Source organism: Alosa pseudoharengus, unplaced genomic scaffold (genome assembly GCF_046254945.1).
Source record: "Alosa pseudoharengus isolate Yale_2024_CS ecotype anadromous, Long Island Sound unplaced genomic scaffold, YU_APseudo_1.1 YU_APseudo_1.1_scf_3, whole genome shotgun sequence".
NCBI classification, from domain to species: Eukaryota; Metazoa; Chordata; class Actinopteri; order Clupeiformes; family Clupeidae; genus Alosa; species Alosa pseudoharengus.
In genome coordinates, this window is record NW_027468718.1 from 26,426,017 (window position 1) to 26,446,954 (window position 20,938).

The following is a 20,938-nucleotide window of genomic DNA, read 5'->3' on the forward strand; positions in this document are numbered from 1 at the left end:
AAATTAATCTAATTAATTACATACGCTGTGATTAATGAATCTAAATTAGTCGCATATATAATTTTTGCTGTGAAAGTATTTTAAATATTTAGATTCAAATGAATCATTGAATAATCAGCATTAAAGTGACATTAAAGTTCAAAAACTCTTTTATTATTATTTTCACTCTTCAAATAATGGCCATAATAATCTATGATATGACCTAATATGCTGAGGAAATAAATTCAAAAGTGCTTCGGGAAGAAGTTTTTTTTTTCACATACAAGGCATTTCAGGCCACAGATATAACAGGGGACACAATGAAAATAAATTAACACCCCCCTCAATGTCAACACTTATGTCTTTGCATTGATGTGCGACTATAGAGTTGATGAACTCCGGTGATATGCAAATTCCTTGCTGCAGACATTGCAAAGGACTTTATTTTCAACACTTTATTTTTATCAACACCATCAGGCCATTTTTTAAAAGTAAATGTTCCAATCAATGATCCAGGCAGCACGTTTTCTTCTCTCTCCTTCATTTTACAGTCTAATTTTTACTGACTAGAACGGCTCGGGGTCAAAGGTCATACGGAATCGATTAATCTGCACTAATTTTTTTAATCAGTTATTTTTTCTCAAATTAATTAATCGAAATGAATCAGTTATTTTGATAGCCCTAGTAAACATATACATTTTCATTTTGCATCTTATGCCTACTAATGATCTGTTATGTACAATATCTGTGTGCTATTGAGAGTCTTTTGTATTATGTTCTTTTTTGTTAAAAAATGGTCTGAATGATGGAGATGTTATGATGGGTGTCTGTCAGTCATGCTGTGCCTCTGCTCTCACTGGGGCAGCAGTGGCGGGATGTTCCAGATGGGCTCTCAGGGAATGGGCTTTGACGGACAGAAGAAGCGTCGGGTGTGCCGCAGGCGGCCGCGGGCCGTCCAGCCTGACCTCACCTGCGTCTCCGCACGCACGCGACCCCTCCTGACCTACCACAAGCCCCGCCTCTTCATCTCCAACCCGCCCTGCTCCAGTGACAGACAGGTGAGCACGCACGCCTCCTCAGCCTGCACATGCTCTCATCCAGCTGCCCCCAGCACACCAGCAAAGCCCTCACTGTTGTATTACAGCTAGCTAGTAATTAACCAACTTGTCCTTATCGCACTCTACCTTGATTGTTTCCCTTGTTGGAAGTCGCTTTGGGTTCAAAAGCCTCAGCCAAATGTAATGTAATGCAGTAATTATGCTGCACGTACAGGAACTTCAGCTTGTCAGCTGAACAAAGCGTCTTCTTAAAGCACCTTTGTTTTGCCTACAGTTCGGTTTTCTTTGCTTCTCATGAAATGTTCATCCACCAACTGAATTAAGTCTATCCTCATAACCTAATATGGCAGAAATATATCAGTGTTGTGGCCAGTCAACATGGAGCGTGTGTTTATGATGGCTCGCTTAGAATGACAGATGTTCACGTGGATGCCATTAAACATGGGCTAGATGACCCTCCCCATGTCCCCAATTGCAGCTCTCTAGGCATAGGCCATGTCATGAAGATAGCTGCATTCTCCATAAGCTAGTGGTTCTCTGGTTCTTTGTGAGGTTACTGAAATAGGGGGATGTATTCGGGGGAGAGGAGAGCAGAATGCGCTGAGATTACTCGGCGGGGCTAATAAGGGGCCATTTGCATGTGCGCCGGCCTCCTTGCTCCGTGACTCACTCTCCCCTCTCCTCCGTCCGCCGCCCTTTAGCTCCGTCTGCTCTCCGCTGGGCCATTGACAGGCTAATTAAGTGCTGCGGTGCAGGGCCAGGAAACTTCCCGATGCACATCAAACTCACTGAGCGTCCTTGTGCGAGCTCCACTCCAGCACAGCACACATAATATGCCTTGGTCATGCCCATTGCTTTTTTTTTGTGCTGAAAGGAAAGCTTATGCACAGTAAGGGAGGACTGTCTGTTGTTGTGAGACACCCACAGGATGAGGTGGGTGAGTTACGTCAGATGCAGGTCATGTGAGGATTTTCTAGGTGGAGTTCCTGACTGAAGTGAAGTGCAGTGGATTTACTGGGGCCATCACATCACCACAGCAGAGCTCTTCTGTGTTCTGCTCTCACACTTCTGTGCTTTGATGATGTGTGCTTGCAACCAGGGCAAGTCATGTCAGTTTTTTGAGATCAGGGCATGATCCGTTCCTCCAGGTCCTCAGCACAGTTCAGAGAGCCTACAGAGATAGCTCAGCTTACGGGTTGCTCTCATACTTTATGACTTGTCAAGGATATCTGCAGTATTTCATCGAGAAGACTGTAGAGAGGAGTAATGGTATGAATGTCTAACATTTTAGGCATACTTTTTCTATTTTTTTAAAATTCCTCACTCACTCTCTCTATTGAAATGCATGAAGGTGTGAAAAGTTGAGAGGTGGCCTCGGGTACAAGGTTAAAAAAACAAATCATGTTAAGATACCTGTTTAAACATTTGAAGACCTATGTAAGTGGTTCAGCTGACCCTAAATAGGTTCTGTAAGGACTTTATTATTATCATTTACAATTGCTAATTGACTATACTTCTTTGGATCTTGTTGCATTGAATTCAACAACAACACATTACATTTTATATAGCGCTTTTCTCGACACTCAAAGCGCGTCACATGGAAGGGGGGACCTCACTAACCACCACCAATGTGTAGCACCCACCTGGGTGATGCACGGCAGCCATTATGCGCCAGAACGCTCACCACACACCAGCTTGAGGTGGAGAGTGAGGGAGTGAATGAGCCAATTACAGTGGGGAATGATTAGGGGGCCAGATTGAATGTGCCAGGTTGGGAATTTAGCCAGGACACCGGGGAACCCCCAACTCTTTGCGATAAGTGCCGTGGGATCTTTAATGACCACAGTGAGTCAGGACCTCGGTTTAACGTCTCATCCGAAGGACGGCATCTCCTACAGTGCAGTGTCCCCATCACTGCACTGGGGCATTGGGATTGATCTTTTTGGGCCAGGGGGAAGAGTGTTTCAATGGTGTCATGATAGAATTGATACAAAAATATTAGGTACAGGAGTTATACCAAACCTCTTTTCTCTCTCTGTCTCTGCCTCCACCTTTCTCTCTGATCATCTTTCTACCTGCTCTCCTTTTTCTCAGGAGGAGCCCTTTCCTTCCTCTACCTGCTCCAGCTGCAAGTCATGTGATCCTCTGGCTCTCTGCACGGACCCCCGCTGCCCCGGCAACCCCGCCGACCGGGCCCTGAGGAGCCACCCCGTGCTCTCGCTCCGCTCAGGTGAGCTCACAGGAGCGTGGGAGGAGCAGAGGGAGAGAGGAGAGGAGAGGAGAGGAGAGGAGATGAGAGGGAGAGAGGAGGAGAGAGAGGAGATGGGGGCACCTTATAGACGAGGAGGAATGGAAATAGAGAGTTAAAGATGGCCGGAGAGAGAACCTCCACACTTTTCCCTCTCCTGCCTCGGTTTTTTCTGGAGAGAGAAAGAAAGATAAAAACAGACTGCGAGACAGAGTGCCTGAGAGTAACTAAGAACAAGAACAAGAAAAAGCACCCATGAAGTTTGCTCAGAGTTTTCTCCAGTTTTTTTCCTCTAAGCATGTGAACTCATCTCAGACTTCCACAGTGATAATACATCTTAAAGACATTCAGTAGCTCTCCTCTCCTCTCCTTCACATAAAGACTCCATCTCTTTCTGCTCTTGGCTCAGTGCTTAAGCAAGCTTCTTTTGTCACAAGAGCAGCACTGCACACTCAAGAGGTGCGGCCTCATTCCACACAGTCTCTGAGCATAGCACGCTGTAGCCATAGGAATGCAGACAGTTATTCACCACTCAGGCAGAATGCATCAGGGAGCCTTGGACCTGGGATTCAGTGTCTTTGTCCTCCAGCTCAATACCATAGTGTACTATCCAAGAATCTGAAGTCTTGTTGTGCTATTCATCCATAACATAGATAACAAATAATGCAATAGCAGATCCAGAAGATAGTTAGAAGCAGTAGTACTGAATTCCAAGTTGGAAGTGGTTGAAAGTTCATTAAAAATAAGCAGTCAACAAATGCTGGACACTAACCAGTGGTCCATTCCTGCTTGGTCTGTGTGCTGTGTTGGGAGTAATGCATTAAAAAAGTAATGTAATTACAGTAATGCATTGCTTTTTGCTGTAATGCAGTAATGTAAGGCATTACCAATACAATTTCAGTAATATTTTACTCGGTACAATTCTCAGTAACTGAAGTTACTTTGCTTTACTTTTTAATCCAAAATTGAGAAATGCTCAATTGGCACCAGAGAAGATTATCCAAGAATTAAAAAAGTCATCTATGCTGGTCCTGGAATTTGATTGCCTTGTTTAGATGACTGTAGAAAGGGAATTTGAGTTATCTCTGCCATTCATGCAACAGATCTAACATGGTTAGGCTATACTTCTCATTTCAAGCAGTGAGAATAACTTAAATGTTGCTTTTACAGACAGAGATCACAGCCATTATTCTCAAACTATTTGCATTAAGTCTACACCACTGTAAGTGGAAGGAAAGGCAACCAGCAATGATGAGAACCATTTAAAGTCAACATACAATTTCACTCTGGCTATATTTTACTATATTAAGTTGTGAGTGACCTTTCGCCTTTGGGGCCTACGTTGTCCCATGAGCCATAACTGCAACCATTATATTGTTCTTTTGTTAGCCTTAAGCCTAGCTCAGTCATTATGCCATACCACATCACCTCCTGCCATGTGATGAGCTGCATTGAACACATGAAGATCTATTGAGAACACCAAATCCATATTTCCTGTTATTTTGGTGAAAGTAATGTAAACGTAGTGTAATGCCTTACAATTCAAAGACAGTAATATTGTAATGTAACAAATTACTTTGAGATGACAGTAACAAGTAATAAATAATGCATTACGCTTTTGAAGTAACTTGCCGAACACTGTCTGTGTGTGAAGTGATGTGTGTTGTGAAGTGTGTTAAGATGGCGCTGGTGCTGTGCTTCCTCCCTGTCCCAGACATTCCGCTGTCCATCCATCTGCAGAACGGGCTGCAGAGGGAAGACTGGACCCTGAGGCCGCTCACGCTCCACCCGGAGCCGTCCAGCCCGCTCCACTACCTCAGCTGTGGCCGCAAACAGCCACGCAACTCGGCCGCCTTCAGTGAGTAGCCGCTGTAACACCAGTGTCACGTGAAGAGATAAAAACATGTCGAACTACTTCTGTGTGTGTGTGTGTGTATATGTGTGTGTGATGAAGTGGGTGTGGGAGTGAGTGAGCACTTCAGTGTGCTTGCAAACACTCACTTCTCTATTCTATAGCCTCTGGGATGTGTAAAGCCATAAATTACATTTCTACAGGCTGAGAGATGACCCTAAGAGCTTGTGCTTGTGCCTTCAGCCTGCTATGTACTTTCCAGCTTAATGCTTCTCACGGATAGGGACAAAATTGCACTAAAAGCTGTGATGGCTGCAGGAACATTTTTGATTTATGACAGCAATGCTGTGCTTCAACATGCTCTCAGGTTTCAAGTATGAAAAACCAAAAACTACCGTCACTACTGGACCTTGAACTGAGGAGATGTGAGTTTCTCTCTCCAGACTCATTTGGCCTTCTAAGCAGGGGAGTGGCACACCTCTGCCCCCCACCGTCCATCACTCATCTAATCATTAGTGGACTGCCATTCCTGAACTCCTGGACGCCTCTGTGCGGGAGGGAGGGAGAGAGATAGAATGGGGTTGGATTTGGGGAGCATGTTAATGATCTTAAAGCCCCCCCTGCTGAGCGTGAGTGCGGAGCGTGAGGGGTGAGTGCGCTGCAGGGACCATGCTGGAAGAGGTGCCCCATGCTGCTCTGTTGATTTCCTGTCAGTCTCCTGCACCACATCCCCTTGGGGAGGCTGGCATGGAGCTAAAAACAACATCACAATCAAAAAATGAGCCCAGTTTTTCTTTTTAAATCTGGCTTATTTTTCTTTTTAAAAAAGGCCATTCGCCTTTTTTTTGTGTGACTCGCTGACGCTCCCCGTCTGTGTCTCTCTCTTTGGGCCACCCGTTGGTTTAGATTCATCGCCTCCCTTTCGCACCTAAAGAGTAGATTGGCTTTCATTTGCCCATGCCTGTGGGTGGGAGGACCGATAAGATTACAGTCAGCATGGGGAAGATGAGGGGCCGGAGAGGAACAAGCAAAGGGAAAGAGAGAGAGAGAGAGAGAGAGAGACAGAGAGGGGAGAAATCAGTCATTGAGGGATGGAGGGAGAGGTGAGGTTATTGTGCTGTCCCCTTATCTCAACCGGTCAGGCCATGTGTGTAGCCATTACTAACAGCCCACACAGGACCTATAGTGCAGCGTCTCCTGTCAGTCCTCCACCCACACACCTTCTCCATCCTGCCCTGGCCCAGCTGGCAGCACAGACAGAGCGACAGACAGACACACTGACCCCCGGCTCCAGAGGCCTGGGGCCACCCGGCGTTCAGCCGTCCCCTGTGGGCTGTGATTAGAGCTGCTGGGTTGTGTGCTCACGCCGCCCACCTGACACAGTGATCAAGTGAGGGGAATTCTTGCTCTGCGCTCGGTTGCCTCGGTTGCGTGTTGGAGAGCACTACACACCGCTTGTTATTTTTCAGGGATAGGAATGGCTCAGTCCTGAATAGGGGAACAACTGTGCAAATGTTTTTTGTGCTTTGTTTTTGACCAAACCCACTAGCGACAATTGGGTGTATGCTTTAGTGGACAGATGGGATCTGGAATTTCTGGGAGATAGAAACCCCAATGTTATACTACAGTCTACATTCCACTCTGATGGAGTATTGTTTTTACCAACGGATTGGCAGGTCCGCTGCCTGTCCCTCTCTGTCTGGTTGTATTTGGCCTGATTTCTCTCTCTCGTCTGTTCCAGATCTCGGCCACATCCCTCTGCCTCACAGGCGGAGGCCCAAGAGTCGAGGCGGGGCGACGGAGGTCCGGTGGGAGCCTGGGGTCCGCGACCCGCCCAGACAGAACCGTCAGAGGAGGCGCAGACGCAGGAAGAGGCTTGACCATCACAGCTCACTGGGTACACACATGAGAGACCGCGACAGCCTCCCTTTATAACGTCCTCGCATAGCAGCTGCTTTCATTACAGTGGATACCACTGAACAAAACCCTCAGAGGTCTCTGCTGACGTCTGTATGAGTCACTCACTCTTTTAATGGTTTTTGTGTGTGTGTGTGTGTGTGTGTGTGTGTGTGTGTGTGTGTGTGTGTGTGTGTGTGTGTGTTTCTTTGTGTCTGTGGTTCAGATGAGGTGGAGCTGCTGTCCTGCTTTGCGGTGCCCCCCAGCCCAGAGGAGAGTGCAGAGGAGGCCCCCCACCCCCATCACACTCGCCACAGGAGCTCCCAGGTGAGACCAGTCACCTCCCGCCCCCTGATGAGCGCTGAGCTGAACACATCCCGTCTAGAGTCATGACTACAGGACTACTGGGTACCAGGGCTCTTCCCTACAGTACTGGGGAAGACACTGTCAGAGATGAACCCTGGGATAGACTCAGACACTTTAGTTCTGACATGTAATGTAAGGAACTTTAAGTACTACAATCTTGTCAAGTAAAAGGCCTCATTCTCTGAGGGATCAAGACCAAAAAATAAATCAGTGACACGCAGACTTTCGAGTCCTGACTAGTGATGAGTTTGAACACCAAATGTTCAGGGATTGCAAAGTACACTAATTGGCCACAAATGCTACTGGTTGTGAGTTATTATTGTTGTGTGTGTGTCAGTTCATACGCAGGAGGAATGGAGAGAGTGTGTACAACATTAACAACATTGTGATCCCCATGTCCCTGGCTGCACCCATCAAGGTGGAGAAACTGCAGTACAGAGACATCCTCACCCCCAGGTACTCCAGCCTGGCCACTTTTCCATTCTGCACTTTCAATCAACACATTGAAATGCATACATTTGCACAAATGTAAAAAGATGAGTGTCTTCTCAAGATTTTAGAAATGGCCAAATATGAAAAGTTGCTTGAGTCAGTGTGGAGCTGATGCTGAGTGAATGTGTGTACAGTATGTGTGTGTGTTTGTAGACTACTACTGTATGTACCGGAGAGTCCCGTTGAGATCTTAATCTCTTTTTCAATTTATATTGTGACAGACTCAAGACATATTTATTTTGTTACAGCCACTCAATGTTGTACCTAGCCTGGCTAGCGCCACCACTTCTCAATGAGACGTGGTCTGGAAACCAAACGTTCATTTTCTCGTATTTGAAAAAAATGCCCAGATCCGTTTATTGGGTGCCACGGATGTCTATCAAATGCGTCTGTGCATAGCTCATCATTGTCTTGCTTTCCCCCTTGTTCTGTGATTGGTCCCCTATCTCAGGCGAAAATTTGCTCCATGGTCTCCAGGCTGCCTTAGCAGCGTGAATCAAATCGCGCGCAAGGCAGCATGGGAACACCCAGGCTATGTTGTACCCCTAATTGTACAGCAAGTTTAGAGTTGCAGAAAGACTATTTTGAAATGTTGAATCCTTTTTTTTTTATGGAGAAAAATATGTACCTGGTCTACAAGGCTCTGGTCAGTCTGGCACAGTCTAGCTCATAATAGATAGAGGCACCCCAAAATAAAAAAAGCTTGTGATTGAAGAAAAAAGGTTGTGATTTTTTTTTTGTAGATTTAAACATCCATAGCTGAATAAATACTAGATATCGCAACAATCTTCCTGCTGTAAAACCTTTAGACTCAAAATAAAACATTTGAGTGATTTAGAGTCTATGATAAAGTGAGACTCATGGGGAGAGAATGAGTATTGGGAATGAGTATTGCAGTTGTTTGCAGCAGGAATGAGTATTGCAGTTGTTTGTGTTTGACGATGCTGAATCCCTGTGTCCACAGCTGGAGAGTAGTCGAGACTGAACTGCTATTGAAGGAGGAGGAAGAGGAGCAGGAGAGAGTGGAGGAGGAAGATGATGAGGTGGGTGGGCAATATTGCCTTCGTAAATCACGCACTCTCTCTCTCTCTCTCTCTCTCTCTCTCTCCCCCTTCTCTCACACACAAATAAACACTTAAACACTAGCCCAACCCACACATTCTGTGACAAACACTGACACTTAATCTTTGAAGTAGTCACTTTACATAAGTGTTGAAATTGTTGTTTTGACCTCAGTAGAAGTATTGTTGCAGGCTCTTGCCTTTGTGTGAAGTGTTTGTGAGGCCTTGTAGGATGGCAGTGTTTGTGAGGCATTGTAGGATGGCAGTGTTTGTGAGGCCTTGTAGGATGGCAGTGTTAGTGAGGCCTTGTAGGATGGCAGTGTTAGTGAGGCCTTGTAGGATGGCAGTGTTTGTGAGGCCTTGTAGGATGGCAGTGTTAGTGAGGCCTTGTAGGATGGCAGTGTTAGTGAGGCCTTGTAGGATGGCAGTGTTAGTGAGGCCTTGTAGGATGGCAGTGTTTGTGAGGCCTTGTAGGATGGCAGTGTTAGTGAGGCCTTGTAGGATGGCAGTGTTAGTGAGGCCTTGTAGGATGGCAGTGTTTGTGAGGCCTTGTAGGATGGCAGGTGGTGCAGAGCAGAGCAGGCGTAGAGCCCAGTCTTAGCGTGGCGGTGCTGTGCTGTGCCTCTTGCAGACGGAGAGCTTGTCAGACGAGCTGTTTGCCCGGAGGCACCAGAGCTACGAGCGCCGGGAGAAGCTGCGCTGGACCACCTGGGAGAAGAACAGGAAGCACAGACGCAGCAGGTACATGCCACAGGACTATGTCTGCGCAGGTGTGCTTGCATGTGTCTGACTGGCAGTGTGACAGACGGAAATCGTACGTGTGACATGCAAATCAAATGGTCTTGGTGTGCGTGCGTGTGTGTGCATGCGCCTCTGTGTGTGTGTGTGTGTGTGTGTGTGTTTGCACGCATGAATATTTCATTTCATGTGCCAGTGACATTAATGCCACTCAAAGAGGCACATGGCATCCAACCCGATGCCCCCTGATCTGACTCTGTCTGTCTGTACGTCTGTCTGTCTCTGTCTGTGGGTCCACAGGTCCTCGTGTGCTGGCCACCCCACTCCGAGTGCTGATGGCTCAGGCAGGGACTGTAGTGTGCGGCCCCAGACCCACCCCCACCCTGACTGGGGCTGCTGGGGAGGAGGAGGAGACTCGGACGGGGAGCTGGAGGAGAAGCTGGTGAGAGACCAAACCCACACACACACACACACACACGCACACGCACACACACGCAGCAAACACGCAAGACAACTGACAGGACATGAATGGAGCACGTATCGTAACGCCTCCAATTACCACCACTTTCGTTCGAAAATTCTAAAACAATGATGTTTTTTTAATACTTAAAAATAACATGTGATAAATGAACCTTACATTTTTCAGTAGCCATAGGTGTGTAGATTTGAACCAAATCTGGTTTGGTTCTTACCGGGGCTTTTACTGCCTGAAATATCCGATTTTGTTTATCACGCTCGGAGGTTAGTGCTGGCCTAGTGGGTCGCCTATTTACGCCATTTCAATGGCACATGAACGGTTAGACCGAGAATTCTCGTCATGAAATTAAAATTCCACTGGAGCTCCAAACGGATTTGTACACGCAGCCTTACAACACTGTTTACAGCTCTTCGAGTCACGGTAAAATGTCATTTTTTGGTACATAGCTAATTTAGATACACCTATGGTGTGGGTGCTTGCGTTTCTTTAGGAATCCGCCGTCTTGGTTTGTATAGAAATGGATATTAAGTGTCACATACACGCAAGACGGCGGAAATACGGTAACGGCGGTAATGGGGAGTTCCGATAGTATCTTTACACGTACAGTGTGAGGAGCGGCTGTCAGAATGCATAGGATGGGAGCTCTGATGGAGCTCAGAGGGCTTGCAGTGATTGGGCCATTGGTTGGTTTTTAATAAAGCATCCCGCTGCTACTGAGCGTGCTGATCCATCGTATCACGTCTATAAGCACTGTCAAAGAGAGTGGCCACAATGGAGCCACTAATGAGCAAATGACATGAGTAGTCAGAACCCCTGTGGCCTGTGTGTGTGTGTGTGTGTTTGAGAGAGAGAGAGAGAGAATGTGTATTTGATAAGTGTTTGTGTGTGTGTGTGTGTGTGTGTTTCTGTGTGTGTGCGTGTGAGAGAGATAATGTGTGTTTGATAAATGCGTACGTGTGTGTGATATAGTGTATGTGTGTGTGTGAGATATATTGTGTGTGTGTGTGTGTGTGCCTGCTGTTTAAGAGTGCTTCATGCCCAGGCACTGCTCCAAAGGGGCTGATTAGAGAGTGATCTGATTGGAGGAGGCTGTGATTGGAGTGACTCATAACAGGCCTCTCATCCCTAGTACCCCAATCACACGGCAGCATAAACACAGGGCTGCAGCAGCGCATGCTAACACACACACACGGTGGGGGAGGGGGTGGGGGGGGCAGGAAGGCAGGGCGGAACACAGCTTCCTGTCCTCCGGCTGATGAGTACAGACATGTTGTACTGTTGTTTTCTCTCTGCCCCCCCCCATACACTTACAATTTTCCATTCTGCACTTTCAATCAACACATCGTTGTGAAGATGCATACATTTGCACAAATGTAAAAAGATGAGTGTCTTCTCAAGATTTTAGAAATGGCCAAATATGAGAAGTTGCTTGAGTCAGTGTGGAGATGATGCTGAGTGAATGTGTGTACAGTATGTGTGTGTGTTTGTAGACTAGTACTGTATGTACATGTTTGGCTGTTTTTATTTTATTTTTATATATCCTTTATTTTACCGGAGAGTCCTGTTGAGATCTTAATCTCTTTTTCAAGGGAGCCCAGGCCTGTGTGTGGGTTATGTACTGTACGTATATGTTTTGGGCTGTGTGTGTGTGTGTTTGTGAAATGCTGAAATGCCAGGGGAGCGAGGTGACAGATCCAGTTCCTGGAGAGACAGAAATCTCTCTCTCTCTCACTCTCCCTGTCTCTCTCTCTCGTCTGTTTTTCTTTCTAGCTCTCTCACCCTCGTTTTCCCACTCTGTTTTGTTTGGCCTTTGTTTTTGACAGTCTGTTGTCCCCCCGTTCTCCTCTCCTCTCTCGCTCTTTGAGGAGTTGAGCAGTAAGTGAAGTGAGACAGTGAGAGAGAGAGAGAGAGAGAACGTGCTCAGAGAGAATGCGCTCAGAGAGAACGCGCTCAGAGAGAACATACTCAGAGAGATCATACTCAGAGCTTCTGAGCCTGTGATTATTCTGTCTGCAATGCCGCTCTTACAAAGCTGTTTGTGTTTAACTCCAAACGCTTCAGTCCTTGGAATACACAAGGTTAATGGCCTGGCACAGTAATGAAAGGTTATTACAGAGGTTCAGATCTAATCTCTTTTTCACTCTCTCACTCTCTCTGTAGTTATTGCGTACATGTTTGTGTTAGTGTGGGGGATTGTTAGTGTGACTGTCTCTCAGGCTCATATCCCTCTTCTCTCAAATTCCACTTCAAATGTGCCTAGATGCCAAAAGCATTCACAGGAACAGTAAAACATGAACAAAGGGAATAAGAGAACAAAGCATTGGTATACTACACTACACTACACTACACACCGTCCGTACTCATGAGGCTGCATGTGAATTGCTGTGTTGCATCTCTCTTTTGTTGTGCTTGCCTAAACACCTGTGGTGAGTGGGTAATAGCTGCCAGTGTGTGTCTCGGCTCTTATTCTCTCTCTCTCTCTCTCTCTCTCTCTCTCTCTCTCTCTCATTTTCTCTTGCCAGCCTCAAGTCCCGTGGGAGATGCGTGCATTCCCGCTCAGTGTGGAGGAAGAGGAGGCTCTGAGGTCTGATGGTGAGGAGGAGGAGGAGGAGGAGGAGGAGCCCCTGGCTGCAGCGTGGTTGGAGGGGGAGCGGAGCGACTCCAGTGGCATGTACAGCGGCTCGGAGATGGCTGGCCCCACAGTGCCCTCCAGTGGTCGCAGGAGGAAGCGCACGTGGAAGACTCCCAGACTGCAAAGCTGACGTTTGAGGTCGCCATGCCATCCTGAACCCAGCACAGGTACACAGCCCGTTGAGTCATGTGATCACCTGAGTCATGTGATCACCAGAGCCGTTTATCTCTTCCATATTTCTTTGTGTCATGCTACTTGATTAAAAAAAAAATACATCAGGCATTGTTTACAGTCACAGAGCTCATTTAGTCAAATCCTTATTTTAGGAGGATTATATCTGAAGAGCATCTGGTGTGTGGTATACATTGTGTATGTACACGTACGATGGTCTTAAATGTCTGTGGTTAATCCCCTTTCCAGACACAATACATAACAACCCCTTTGCTTTGCGTGTCTTCGCCTTGCCCATTCGTTTGCTGATGTTGTTAATGTTGTCTGCTCTCCCCAGAGCTACCAGCAGCCCAGACATCACATGAGCCTGCAGGAAGTGTCATCACACCCAGAAAGTGTCAACAGGCCCTACTATGCTGAAGAAGCGCCAGATGAGACCCCAGCTTTAGACACAGTTGGACCAAACCTCAGTGGCTAAGAAGGCCAGATCTGGAAAGCCATGTGACTTAATCAGGCCATAGTGTGTTGCTATGCAGCACTTGTGTTTTTATTGTCATCCGTCGTTCAAAGTATACTCTCTCGTTTGGCCACAGGTGACCGTTTGGGAGACAGATGTGGTATGATTGTCCATCTGCAAGTAAATGTTTTTTATTGAATCTTCTTTTCAGATGCTTTTTTCAAACCTCACATATTTATTCCAGAAAGTTGTTGTATGTTTCATTTCATTTATTTTGTTTATGTGGCCTTCACAACACTACAAAATAGAGGAATTTGGATTATTGTATATAGAGAAAAAAGTTCAGAAACTGGACTGAACAAGTTCATTGTTAACATTTTATTTTTAAAAGTTATTTCAGTGTAAAATCGCAGTGTTATGGGTTTTACTGTGAAGTATTTATTTATTTATATGTACCAACTCGTGTGAGTGTGTGCACACAAGTATTGGTGTGCATGTTCAAGTGTGGACCATTTGTAAAACAGAATAGTATCTAAACATGAATATGCATTAGATACCAAAAATTCAGTTGTAATGTTTTGAATGTTTGAAAGCTCTGTTCTGTAAATGGTGTTCTGTCATTTACACAGTCTTCAGAGTGTCACTGTAACATGGTTAATGTCAGTATGCTTGAAGTAAACACTGATAACATTGAAAACGGTGATTGGCTCCTTGTCTCCATGTGCAGATACCATAGACTGTGTAAACTTTGTTTAGTAACACAGCATTGACTTTGCCACTAATGGACTGTATCATCATGACTAGTGTGATACCTCTGATCATGCTGATGAACGCATTAATCTTTTTCTACCCACCCTGGATATTTTCTTTATCCTTGCCAGAGGCTGTTTGACTTCTCTTCACACCACCAAATAGGTGATGGATGATGCTGGATGAGGCTGTGTCCAGACCAGCGTGGCTGCCTCTTCTTTACCATAGGTGTGTAGTTATCTTTCATCATCTCAAAAAAATGTAATTGAAATCATGTTTTTTCCATGATGGACCAGAATGGAGCTGTGTCTTGTATCATGCACAGTTGGGCCAGCAGAGGGCCCTGTGTCATCACACAGATGAGTTACGGGGGAGGCACAACCACATGCTGCTGCATACATAATGACTTAGAGCTCTAGACAGGCCAAGCAAATGTGTGCTATCTGTACCAACCCTGTGTTTGTCCAGACATGTAGTTTTTATCATTTGAATGTTGCAATTTGCATTTGAATGCTACATTTCAGTGATGTCCAACTTGTTTGAAACATACTGTTATTGCACAGACATCATCCACCCTTGATAATATTACCCAATAGAAAATACCTTGTCTCACATACACATACATATACACACACACAACAGCACTGCACTGGCCTGATGCCCTTTGATGTATGTGTGAGTGAGGCATTTATATGTGATTACCTCATCGCTGAATTGGGTTTTAAACTCACCCTGCCAACCACCACCAGAGTTATCATGTCCATCGTCTCGGGAGTGTCTGGGAGTCCAAGAGGCGGCAGCAGCAGCAGTGTCGTCTAATGAGCCGGCTTCCTCCTTCGTTAGCCCTGCAGCCCCATGTCCAGTGGAGACGTCCGCACTGCCCTCCTGCCCTCTGCAGCACTGACCAGGAGATGTCTGACCAACACGCTGCCACATTAGTGAAGGGCAAAAGAGACATGGCCTTGCGTTCTAACTCGCTGTGTTTGTTAAACACTGCTGTGGGCCTGTAATGCAATGCTGTGAACAGGGGCTGGACCAGCTGACATTCCCTCTCTCTCTCTCTTGCTCTCCCTCTCTCTCTCTCTTGCTCTCCCTCTCTCCCTCTGTCTCTCCCTCTCTCCCTCTCTCTCTCTGAGTGTGTGACCATGAAAGTGTGAACTCTTCCTGGCACCAGCACTGCACTGATATCGATCAGCTCTGAGAGTTGGGAAGCTTGTTCAGTCAAATGTGACTCCCTCTGTCTCTCCCACATTCAGATGGAAATCAGTGGTGTGGCAATGCTGCCGTAAGTAGCGCCAAAACAGTTTACAGTGCATTGAGGCAGTTTGGGCTTCAAAACTGCTATTCATAATCATGACCAATCTTCATCTTATTTTACATATCAAACTGTCCTTGACTTCCTCCTTCTTTCTTTCTGTGTCTGTCTTTTTCTTACACATGCTTCAGTTGAAGAGCTTTAGTTATTTATTTATTTAGAATACATTTAGATGTGTGCCATGTTAAAATATTGGAATGCTACAGTTTAAATGAACATGGTCAAGGTGACGAAAATAAATAACAAACAATAAACATCATTATTAGGTCTTACAACAGACGAAGGAAACTGTCCACCCCGTGTCCTAGATGGTAAATAATGAATTGTGTGCTGTTGCTGTGTGCCACAGAAAGATGAATTGCACTACACCCTCTGCCGTGTGCGCTACTGCCATCCAGCTGACATAACGGAATGGTTCAGTGATTTTTTCATGAAAAATAATTTTCTATTGACTTGCACTTAGAATCTTTTAGTAAAAAGTGCAATTTATTTACCCTCACGGCTGACATTTCAATGGGATCACCCACCCACTCCACACCTTCCTCTCTGAGGTCTGTGCTTTCATGTTGTCTATATCCCCTGGGAGGTGCTGATGGCTACTCATTTTTAATTCCTGCCTCCCCATACACACCTCACTCCATCTTCAACAGCAAAAGGGAGCCATGTATGAGCTGGGCTGCAAGGAGGGGCATATATTGTTGCCTAGCACACTGCAGATTCTGCACATTATTCCATCAAATCTCTCTCTCTCTCTCTCATTCCCGGTCATACTTTGCTGAATTGCATATGGAAAGGTGGATGTATGATGACAGTGCTACCTGGAGGTCATCCGTGACGTCCCTCAGCAGAGAGGGCAGAGTTCAGCACAGCTGTCAATGATCAGCATAAGACGAGGGATGAATCTGACAGCAACTTGAGCTGCATTCTGGACCTTGTAGGGACTGGCAGTGAATGTGTCTGGATCAGATGTCCTACCAGCCAACCAAGTGTGTTTGTGGCTCTCTGAGGCATGGCGGAGTGTGAGTTATGCAGCTGTGTGTTGTAGCCACTAATGAGGTAGTTGTGAATGCTGCTGATGATGGTGCTTGGAGGCTCTCTCTGTTTCCTCTTCCCAATGTTGTGTCTGGTGTCTGGAGCTGCCACTGCCAGCTGTGCTGTGCCTGCTGGCTTCAACATTCATGTTCAAATGCACACACATACACACGCACACACACACTGGAAGAGGAGGAAAATTCCTCACAATTATGACATTCAGAGAGGGGTGCCTGCAGCTGTATTGATAAGAACACTTCTCCAAATGGGAGATTGGAAATATATGCAGAAAAGTAAATACTATCACTTTCACCTAGTAACGGTAGCCTGCATTAGGCCTATCTTGTGACAGAGCTTGTATGATATTTCAGCGGAGTTTCTTTTCTTTCTTTCTGCGATGTGCGCACTTCCACAGAGTTATTTACGGTATTTGGAAGTCGGGGGCGTGGCTAAAACAGCCTGGGACTCCTCGGTTAGTCACTGCGCTCTGTGAGGTAGTCTGCAGTAGACTGGTTGCGCCGCACAGGTAAGCGATATATTTATTTATTTGGTGGAAAGCCATGATGTAAGGGGAAAATACTCAATTGTTTTTTTTTTAAAATATATCAATGATTAATTCCACGTGAAGACATGTTTTGTGCCATTTGTAAATTAATAGAATAGCTAATCCGTTATTGAGTTTGAAAGAAAGGACGCATTGTTCTGTTGCATGGGGATATTGACAGTGCTTAGCGGCGTGGATGAATAGCATAATGTCTTCATGGACCGAACAAACTTTCTTTATTTAGTGACTTTACATTTAGGTTGTGTTTTTCAGCTACGTAAAAACATATGTCGGTGAAATGTCCTCCACAGAAAATAATGCGGGAGCCTATCATACTTCGATAACGCAGTTAATCGCGATTTGCATTTGAAAAATGAGTAAGATCACATGTAAGTGTGCATATCTCGAAAGGAAAATATCTGTATAGCTGACGAAATTAAAACAGCCTAAGCTACTGTCAGTTAGCTTACTTGATGGACTTGATGAGAATGGGAGAGAGCAGGTTCTAACCCAGACTGCGGCGTGGCTACAGAAGGGGGACGCTGCGTTTTCAGGTCCAGCGGACATGGTGCTGAAATAGGCTACCTCAGCTCCCTGGCTAACATCCTTTGTGTTGAAAATAGGCTTAGCGTTTTTCAAAAGTAAAATACATCAACAGTGTGAACTGAAGTTGTTTAATCTGGTTTCCCTTTTGGATATCGTAGGCTTTGGCATTTGGTAATTTCAGGATATCGTTTGTGCTGCAGTGCAAATAGAAACAGAAAGGAATGTAAAATAATAAACTCTATCAAGGCTGTTACATCACTGTAACTTGAAGAATTCTGCCAAGACTATCCAATGTGTTATGCTCTGTTGTGTCCAGCATTGCTGTAAAAGATAGTTTGTCTGCTCTAAGACCTGCGCCGTGTTAGTGAAAACCTCACCTCATTATACTGTAGATTCTCCCTTCGGACCTAACCCAGTCATTCATTTCAGCCAAACAGGCATGGCTCAAGGGTTATTCATGAAGTCGCTGACAGCAGCACAGGCGAAAAGAAAAGTTACATCGGCACAGATTTTGAGATGCAGGGAATAAACTAGGCTAGGCTACACAACCTAACCAGGACATTATCAAATCAGGCGTTTGCTTTACTGTTGCTCAAACTGTTGTCAGACGTGTCTCAGGAATGTTTGTTGTGTTGATACATTATCAGAATAAGAGAACACATAGAGTGTTGACAGGATGCACCACTAAGGCGCGCGCACACACACACACACACACATACAGGATGTCCTAGAGAATGTTATATTTAGAATAATTTGCTGGCATTTAGCAGTCATTTTTCTGTGAACAGACATGACTCCCTCACAAGCATATCCTAATCACCCTCTTTCATGGTAATGGGCACATTCATATCTCACTGTTCGCCATTTTATTCTTGAGTCCTGAAAAACTGCAGCACTGTGCTAGTGGCTCCGGCCCCTCCGTGGGTGTCTGGTCCACAGTGAAGTGGTTATTGCATAAAGCTACAGCAGAGAACACAGAGAGTTTCAGTTCCGAGTGCCCAGTGCTCATCTGTATGCCAAGGTCATTCTCCATTTTAGTGCTGTTCCTGCTGGAAGCAGACAGGTAGAGGCACAGCACAATATCCATAAAAGCTGAGGGGATGAACGCTCCCAATGCTAAACAAGGGATCAAGCCAGACACAGCACACGCCTGAGCCTAATCACAGATTTGCATGCTGTCATACTATACAGCTATTGATTTTCATTCATTGTAAACAAGGCCTGGGCTCAGGTATGAGACTAATGCATGCCTAATGAAAGGGGGAGTGAGCCATGGGTATGTGACCGAGCCGGATCGATGGGGCCGTCTGGGCCCACCTCCCGGCCCGACAGGCGTGTCATAAGGCTGGGCAGGAGTCTGGACTTGACAGGGCGAGGCTGGATGGGGCATGCCGCTCTCTTTGAGGCTGGGCGGCAGATAGGGATCTGCTAGCCTCTGGTATCTGCATACATCAGCTGCTGGTGTCTGCATGCCCGCACGCCCATCCGCTGGCCCTGAATAATGCAGACCCTTCACGTGGAACTCTGTCCTGCAGCGTCCAGGGACACAATCAAACTGTCAGTCACAGAGCCACGCCCACGCAGCGCTTAAACAACCGCTCACACATGATGTATTGTTGTTTTGCAGAGCCGTTTGATGGATTAAATACGTGTTGATTTTTTCACGGTAATGATGCATGCCTGAGCACCGGCAAAGTCTTTGAAGTCTACCCACGCGGAACGGTGTTTAAGTGGCGGCGTCTGACCCAGCGTAGGCGGGCAGTGTGGTCGCATGGCGTCATGTTTAGCCGAGGCTCAGGCTGAGGTTCCTCTAATCACAGTGACGTGACCTGGATCTGGGCAGAGACGATCAGTCTGAGCTCCACCTCTGACAGTGTTTGGACGTGAAGGAGCGGAGCTGGAGCTGGAGATGGGAAATGGAGCAGGGCTTCTGTATCTCTGGGGACGGAGCTTTGCTGAGGAGGCACTTAACACCCAACCGAGTGAAATGATCTCTGTGGAATAAAGTGCTGCGTATCCACTAGGTATAGATGTGGGTACCGTGGGTGGGGGTGTACTCTCTCTGCAGGGCTTTGGGTTCCATGTGAATGCATTTTAATTAGAAGGGTCTGTGCCTCTGACTGAGCCCGGGGAGGCAATGGGACTTGGTGCGGACCGTGATAGAGGCTACCGGGGAAGTTGCAGCAGGCCTGTGTGTTTGTGTGTGTTTTTGGGGGGCTCCAAACGGGGACTTCTAATATGGGAGGAGGAGCCATAACGCAGTAGGGGACGAAGAGTTCCGTGAGCACAATGAACTCACTGTTCTCCGCGCACGGCTGAAAACATGGAACTTCCTGCTCCAGCGAACCGGCCTCTCTGCTGGATGGAGTCTGGTGCCAGTGCAGTACAGTGTTAACAGTAACATAACTTTTTCACAAGCCATCATTTGTGTTGCGAGTCTCATGTAGGCAGGCTCAAGCAGGCTTTTGTGTTTATTGTATTTATGTGTGTGTGTGTGTGTGTGTGTGTGTGTGTGAGAGAGAGAGAGAGAGAGAGAGAAAGAAAGCATCCGTATGAATGTGTATAGGTGTGTCCATGCTGTTGCGTGCAGACGTTAAGTCCACCCTGATTAGACTCAGCTTACCCCATCACTGCCATCCACACTCCCCTTTACCCCAGTCTCTACCCTCCACCCTCCCTCACTGGGGAAAGAGAGGAGGCTCTAGACCGTCCTCTGTAACAGTCCCATGTATCACTGTGGCCCTGTGATGGAGTGGCCATCTAAAGTATTGACCAGTATCCAGGTCATTGCCCAGCTCTGAGTAGGCCAGTGCACACTGGAAAGCTTTCATTACAGTCCTGCCAAGTGCTCCCGTGTGACCAATTGAGGAAAGCCTTGGAAGCTCACTCAAGAGCTTGCCTAGATTGCATCAGTAGTTTCACTTTATCAGATGCCCATGAATAAGACGATAGTTGCACTTAGCATATAGCTCCCTTTTAGCTATAGGCTAGCTGTAGGCTAACTGGAATAACCCACTTTCAGTGAATTATGCTAGGCTAACGGTGCCAAGGAAATGGCCAGCATATATGAATATACAACAACTAGGTGTAATAAATGATTGTGAAACCAATAGCAGACATATTCCAAATGGCATGCCTTTACTGTACCCTCGTTCAGCATAAATAAATAAGTAAGTAAGTAAATAAATAAATAAATAAATCAAAAGTGATTGAATGGTGTGTGTGTGTGTGTTTTGAGGGCTGCAGAGTTTCATAATATGTATGTGTGTGTATGTGCATGTATGTGTTTTTGTTTGTGTGTAAGTGTCTGTGATTTTTCCATC

At 46.1% G+C, this 20,938-nt stretch overlaps 1 protein-coding gene across 2 annotated transcripts in view; it reads left to right on the plus strand.

The window, feature by feature from the left end:
- Window positions 1-14,117, plus strand: part of kansl1l (KAT8 regulatory NSL complex subunit 1-like) — a 23,486-nt gene extending 9,369 nt beyond the window's left edge. Inside the window, exons 6-16 of one of the 2 annotated variants that reach the window (XM_076263752.1) lie at window positions 845-1,037; window positions 3,132-3,267; window positions 5,000-5,143; window positions 6,879-7,034; window positions 7,260-7,360; window positions 7,737-7,855; window positions 8,856-8,934; window positions 9,584-9,693; window positions 9,991-10,132; window positions 12,691-12,967; window positions 13,309-14,117. In XM_076263752.1, the coding sequence (XP_076119867.1) occupies window positions 845-1,037; window positions 3,132-3,267; window positions 5,000-5,143; window positions 6,879-7,034; window positions 7,260-7,360; window positions 7,737-7,855; window positions 8,856-8,934; window positions 9,584-9,693; window positions 9,991-10,132; window positions 12,691-12,930 (1,420 nt within the window). In that variant the 3' untranslated portion in view covers window positions 12,931-12,967; window positions 13,309-14,117. The remainder of the gene's footprint in view (window positions 1-844; window positions 1,038-3,131; window positions 3,268-4,999; window positions 5,144-6,878; window positions 7,035-7,259; window positions 7,361-7,736; window positions 7,856-8,855; window positions 8,935-9,583; window positions 9,694-9,990; window positions 10,133-12,690; window positions 12,968-13,308) is intronic. The other variant, XM_076263753.1, reaches the window with a different exon arrangement.
- Window positions 14,118-20,938: the final 6,821 nt, after the last annotated feature.